The sequence below is a fragment of the Triticum urartu genome, chromosome 6, assembly GCF_003073215.2.
Source record: "Triticum urartu cultivar G1812 chromosome 6, Tu2.1, whole genome shotgun sequence".
Lineage (NCBI taxonomy): Eukaryota > Viridiplantae > Streptophyta > Magnoliopsida > Poales > Poaceae > Triticum > Triticum urartu.
Window position 1 is genome coordinate 542,954,613 of NC_053027.1, and position 6,849 is coordinate 542,961,461.

The 6,849-nt window shown below is 52.2% G+C and overlaps 1 protein-coding gene across 1 annotated transcript; it reads right to left on the minus strand.

Annotated features, from left to right (window-relative positions):
* Positions 1–253: 253 nt before the first annotated feature.
* LOC125516950 lies at positions 254–1,402 on the minus strand. Its single transcript, XM_048682204.1, has 2 exons — positions 965–1,402; positions 254–878 (listed from the first exon to the last, which is right to left on the minus strand). The coding sequence occupies exons 1-2, from the start codon at positions 1,400–1,402 to the stop codon at positions 552–554; spliced, it is 765 nt and encodes a 254-aa protein (XP_048538161.1). The 3' UTR covers positions 254–551.
* Between the last annotated feature and the right edge of the window lie 5,447 nt (positions 1,403–6,849).

The window sequence follows — 6,849 nt, forward strand, 5'->3', positions numbered from 1 at the left end:
TGAATAAGAGCAAGAGTTGAAGCAGCAAATCAATGGAGCACACAAGTAGCAAGTAAAGTAGCACACAAACAACAATGGAGCAGAAGAGAAGTAAAGCATGCATGATCATACAACATAGCAAGTTCTTCCTAGCACTACCTTGGTGTTAACCTACCATCACATCCAAAAGAGGGTGTCGTCCTACCACCGCAAGTTCACCATCAGCGTGAGGGGTTAGTATATACCACCTCACCAAAATATACAGACCATGAAATAGTTTTTGAGCCCTAACTACACAAAATGTACGTCGTCATCGTCATCGTTGTCGTCGTCGCCACCGCCATCGCCGTCGGGGATCATGCACACTCACAGGCAGCACTACTCTAGTAGTAGTGCTTGCCCAGCCAGCTCCTGAGCCACAGCACCCTATGAGCGTCGGCCATGGCAACGAACCCAACACCCTGGGCCTTGTTGTCAAGCAGGTGGCTGAGAGCTGCCATGAGAGCCTCGTCGCTGAAGCCACCCTGGGTCATGACAGCGCCATACAGGTCAGGGTGGACGTCGAGGGGCTTTCACTCCCTGATGGCTGTTGCCACCTCCTTCACCGCCTCAGTCATGTTGCAGAAGACATTGATCTCCTCCTCCATCAGGCCTCCTCTCTTCCTCTTCCTATCATGGACGGGGTCAAATGGTTTGTTGAAGGGCTTCGTAGCGGGCTTGTCAGGGCCATCGAGGACCTCAACGTCCGGGGTCCCAGGGAAGTCTGGCATGGGAGAACCAAGAGGCTCCCCCGAGCCCATGGCATGCTTCCCAGTTGCCAGCCCGAAGGAGAAGATGTGCTGCATCTGGTTGTAGTTCTGTATGGGTGTGTTGAGGAACTCAGCGTCCCTTGGGTGGTCCTAAGAATGAAACACAAGTGTTGTTAGTTGCGATTAGGAGTAGGCAATGGTGGACAGTATGAAAAGGAAGAGGATTGTGAGCTAACCGCGACATGGCCGACGTAGTGCTCTGCCTCCAGAACTATGGAGCAAGTGTTCGCATCCCATGAGGCACCGCTAAGGTCTCTCAGCCCGGACACTTGGATCCATCGACTTCTCCACTTCCTCAGGTGGTTGTACACCTGGGTGGCAGACACCTCTTGTCCACAGAACTCGAACACCTGCTTCACAACGGTGTTCAAGTGCACCTCCTTGAAGCCCTTGTCAGTCCTAACTCCACTAGAGATGAGCTCACACATCTTGTTCAACATGAACGTGGACATGAATGGCTGCCACTTCATGTTGTTCGACCTACCATCCTTCTTTGCCTTTGCTGCTGCTAGCTTGAGTGCAGCGGCAGCAGCGGCAACAGCAGTAGTTGGCTCAACGAGCACTACTGGCACATAGAGGGAATCAGAGGCGAACACCTCTGAATCAGGTGCCATCTAGGACATAGGCTGTGAGTCCTTGACAAACGATGGAGCAAACTAGCTGTCGGACAAGACAAGGGCCTGACTAAGATCTTGCGTCTGCGTGGTCATGTCCTACAATCGTAGCACGCATTGACAGTAAGCATAGCACATAACATACCGGACAATCCATGAAAGCAGAAGCATACATGTACATGGTTCATCACTATCATAGTAAGCACATGCTTCATCGCTACCCTACCAAGCAGATCGGATAATCTATGAGCAGGAACATACAACTACAACAAATAGCATGCTACAAATGGACAACCAATAGCTACAAATCACAGATCTAAGCATGAATCAACACAAGCACAAGGTTCAACTTCAAACTCTACTACTAATATAGCCTACCACATGCTTGAACATCTAGCCCTACCATAAATTGCAACCGCAGCATAGCAATCAACCATATCAGCTCACAAATTAGACCACTAATCAACCATGCATCTAGATCAAACCCCAGCTGTAGCTCAGATCTAGCTAGAAGGAACAGAGAGAAAGGGGATTGAACTCATAGAGGCCATGGCTGCAGCTTGAGGACGAGGGGGGCGGTCGTGGAAGATCAACGCCGGTCGGTGAAGGAGTGCCGACGACATGGACCGCTGGCTGATGAAGATGAGCCGCTTACCTGCTCGTCGGTGCCGATGCGCGTCGGCGGGAAAGCTCGAACGGAGGGAGAATGGTGGCGAGAGTTGGGGCGGTGAGGGAGGGGCTAAATAGGGGCGGACTCGGCGAGGTGAGCCAAAATCCTCCCGCCGATTTTTCGGCGACGCGGGCGAGCTCACGCCATCTGAAGGAAATATGCCCTAGAGGCAATAATAAAGTTATTATTTATTTCCTTATTTCATGATAAATGTTTATTATTCATGCTAGAATTGTATTAACCGGAAACATAATACATGTGTGAATACATAGACAAACATAGTGTCACTAGTATGCCTCTACTTGACTAGCTCATTGATCAAAGATGGTTAAGTTTCCTAACCATTGACATGGGTTGTTATTTGATCAATGGGATCACATCATTAGGAGAATGATGTGATTGACTTGACCCATTTCGTTAGCTTAGCACTTGATCGTTTGTTTACTACTATTGCTTTCTTCATGACTTATACATGTTCTTATGACTATGAGATTATGCAACTCCCGAATACCGGAGGAACACTTTGTGTGCTACCAAACGTCACAACATAACTGGGTGATGATAAAGGTGCTCTACAGGTATTTACGATGGTACTTGTTGAGTTGGCATAGATCAAGATTAGGATTTGTCACTCTGATTGTCGGAGAGGTATTTCTGGGCCCTCTCGGTAATACAAATCACATAAGCCTTGCAAGCATTGCAACTAATGAGTTAGTTGCGAGATGATGTATTACGAAACGAGTAAAGAGACTTGCCGGTAACGAGATTGAACTAGGTATGGGATACCGACGATCGAATCTCGGGCAAGTAACATACCGATGACAAAGGGAACAACGTATGTTGTTATGCGGTCTAACCGATAAAGATCTTCGTAGAATATGTAGGAACCAATATGAGCATCTAGGTTCCGCTATTGGTTATTGACTGGAAACGTGTCTCGGTCATGTCTACATAGTTCTCGAACCCGTAGGGTCCGCACGCTTAAAGTTATGTGACGATCGGTTTTATGAGTTTATATGTTTTGATTTACCGAAGGTAGTTCAGAGTCCCGGATGAGATCACGAACATGACGAGGAGTCTCGAAATGGTCGAGACATAAAGATCTATATATTGGAAGACTATATTTGGATATCGGAAGTGTTCCGGGTGAAATCGGGATTTTACCGGAGTACCGGGGGTTACCGGAACCCCCCCCCCCCGGGGGGTTTAATGGGCCATGAAGGGCCTTAGTGGAAGAGAGGAGGGGCTGCCAGGGCAGGCCGCGCGCCCCCTCTTCCTCTAGTTTGAATTGGACAAGGAAGGGGGGCGACGGCCCCCTTTCCTTCCTCTCTCCCTCCTCCTTCCCCCTTCTCCTATTCCAACTAGGAAAGGAGGGAGTCCTACTCCCGGTGGGAGTAGGACTCCTCCTGGCGCGCCTCCTCCTGGCCGGCCGCCTCTCCCCCCTTGCTCCTTTATATACGGGGGCAGGGGGCACCTCTAGACACACAAGTTGATCATTGAGATCTCTCCAGTCGTGTGCGGTGCCTCCCTCCACCATAATCCATCTCGGTCATACTGTAGCGGTGTTTAGGCGAAGCCCTGCCGCGGTAGCTTCATCAACATCTTCACCATGCCGTCGTGCTGACGAAACTCTTCCCCGAGCTCTATTGGATCGTGAGTTCGCGGGACGTCACCGAGCTAAACGTGTGCGGAACGCGGAGGTGTCGTACGTTCGGTGCTGAGGATCGGTCGATCGTGAAGACGTACGACTACATCAACCGCGTTGTTATAACGCTTCCGCTTAACGGTCTACAAGGGTACATGGACGACACTCTCCCCTCTCGTTGCTATGCATCACCATGATCTTGCGTGTGCGTAGGAATTTTTTTGAAATTACTACGTTCCACAACACCATCTCCCCTGCTCGCACGAGGGGAGAAGCGCGTCGCCCTCCCCTGCCTCGCACGAGTCAGGCTCGCAAGTTACTGCCGATTCGGGTGTTTCCCCTGGGCCTGGCCTGGACGTGCTTTAAGTTCCGTGCGATTCGGGCCGCACAGTGAAAGCTAACAACCAAACGGACCACTTAGAGCATCTCCAGCCGTGCCCCCAACAGGCCCCCTCAGGCAATTTTTTCGGCGCCGGTGCCAAAAAACGCCCCAGTCGCGCCCCCGGGACGACGAAAAGCACCGGTTCGGCCCTTTTTTCCGCTCGGCGGCCGCAGGCCGAACCCAGCGCACTAGGGGTGATCGGGGGCTCCGGCGCAAGGGAAAAGCGCGGCTGGCCCACACCGTCAGGTGAAAAGTCAAGATTTTCTTCCCTGACCCGCCTTCCACCCCCCGCGCCCTCGGCCGCTGTCGGTGTCAAAACCGGCGGATCTCGGGTAGGGGGTCCCGAACTGTGCGTCTAGGCGGATGGTAACAGGAGACAAGGGACACAATGTTTTACCCAGGTTCGGGCCCTCTTGATGGAGTAAAACCCTACGCCCTGCTTGATTAATATTGATGATATGGGAAGTACAAGAGTAGATCTACCACGAGATCAAGGAGGCTAAACCCTAGAAGCTAGCCTATGGTATGATTGTTGTATGATGAAGTTGTCCTACGGACTAAAACCCTCCGGTTTATATAGACACCGGAGAGGGTTAGGGTTACACAAAGTCGGTTACAATGGTAGGAGATCTTGAATATCCGCATCACCAAGATTGCCTTCCACGCCAAGGAAAGTCCCATCCGGACACGGGACGAAGTCTTCAATCTTGTATCTTCATAGTCCTGGAGTTCGGCTGAAGGTATAGTTCGGCTACCCGAACACCCCCTAATCCAGGACTCCCTCAGTAGCCCCTGAACCAGGCTTTAATGACGACGAGTCCAGCGCGCAGATTGTCTTCGGCATTGCAAGGCGGGTTCCTCCTCCAAATTCTTCATAAAAGTTTGTAAACACCAAGAGTAGTGTCCGGCTCTGCAAAATAAGTTTCCACGTATTGCCACAGAGAGAATAATATTAACACAAATCTAATCTACTGACGTATTCCGCAGCGTGACATCACACTACGGCCAAGCCTTTGTTCGAATCATTTTCACTTTTCCACCTCAGCGTGTTTAGCGAGGCGGTTTCCTTGGCACGTCTTGTCAAAGCAGAGATCGTGTCCCCTATTTACGGGATTCTCCTCAATACGGACGTGGGTAACCCAACCGCGCCATTTATCATGGCGCTTGGGAGGCAAGCGAGTTTTACTAGGCTGGTGGGGACGCATAGTCGCATCCGCCCATATAAGGGGATAAGGATCCACCTTTTTACCTACGCCTTCTTCCTCCTTTGCCTATCCATCTTCCGCGCACCCGAGCTCCAGCGCCCAAGCCCGCACTTCCTACCTCAACCTTCTCCAACAATGTCCGGAGCGGGAGGCAAGTGGATGGCCTCCTCCGTCACGGAGGGCCATGTCAAAAAGCTAAGGAAGGCCGGATACTTGTCCAAAGACATCGCGCACCGGCTTCCTGAGGAGGGGCAGCTTCTCCCCACCCCAAGGCCCCATGAGAGGGTAGTATTTCTTCCCCACTTCTTCCGCGGACTGGGTTTTCCTCTCCACCCATTTGTCCGTGGGCTCATGTTCTACTATGGCCTAGATTTCCACGATATGGCCCCGAACTTCATCCTCAATATCTCGGCGTTTATCGTCGTGTGCGAGGCTTTCCTCTGCATCCGCCCCCATTTCGGCCTCTGGCTCAAGACCTTCAACGTCAAGCCAAAGGTGGTGCACGGCAACCAGGCGGAGTGCGGAGGGGCCATGGCGGGCAAAATAGCCAACGTCCTATGGCTCGAGGGCTCCTTTGTGGAGATCTTGAAGGGGTGGCAGTCAGGGTGGTTTTACATCACTGAGCCACGCGGTCCGAAGTGGATCGCAGCCTCTGAATTCCGATCCGGACCCCCTACGCGGCTCACGTCCTGGAAGGAGACGGGCTTGTCATGGGGCGACGAAGAAGAGGTGACCGGAGTGCAAAAATGCATCCAGTCCCTGGTGAACAAGCAGCTTAAGCTTGTCAACGTAGTCCAGGTCATGCTCGTCCGCCGGATCCTTCCGTGTCAAGAACGGGAATTCAATTTGTGGGAGTTCAACCCGGCGCAGCACCAAACTCTGAGAAGGCTCTTCGACACGTCGTACGAAGATGCCTGGAAGGGGCTAACCAAAGGCGCCGAGGCTCCCGCATCCGCCTCCGAAGACCGCGGATTCAGCTCGCAGCGTCCTGCTGGCGAGGTAAGATATTTTCATCTTTTACAGGATGTTAAGTTTTTTCATAGTTTGACTCTATGCGGGATCTAAACTCCCTCACCTTTGACAGGATTGGCGGGCAAAGTCCGGACTGATTAACTGTCTGTCTCCCTTGCCCGAAGACCCAGCACCTGCTCTCCTAGTGAAGCTGCTAGTTCCGGCACCTTATGTAGTGCCAGAGAAGAAGGCCAAGAAGAAGAAGGCCACGGGGACTCGAAAGAGTTCCCGGCATATGGTGGTGTCGGACTCGTCGTCCGACGAGTCCGAGACGCACTCCTCCCGTGAAGACGAGGAGGAGGAAGAAGAAACCTCTCCCCCTCCAGTGGGGGGAGGAAAGAAGAGGAAGGCCGCCCCAGTAGGGGAGGCCGAAGGGTCCAAGAAGAGGAAAACCACTCCGCCGGACTACGCCCCCGACGCCGACGAGGACGAAGAGGAGTGGCCGGACAGGGCCAGGCGTACGGCGAAATCGTAAGTGTTCGGATACCAGAGTAACTCATGATATTCCTTTTGTTGCACAGCTTTCCCTAATGT

Bases quoted from the DNA above. Each gene is read 5' to 3' on its own strand.
- LOC125516950 (XM_048682204.1), bottom strand. From the start codon at position 1,402: ATGGCACCTGATTCAGAGGTGTTCGCCTCTGATTCCCTCTATGTGCCA. The intron at 879-964 runs GTTAGCTCACAA...TTTCATTCTTAG, and splicing joins ACTACGTCGGCCATGTCGCG to GACCACCCAAGGGACGCTGA.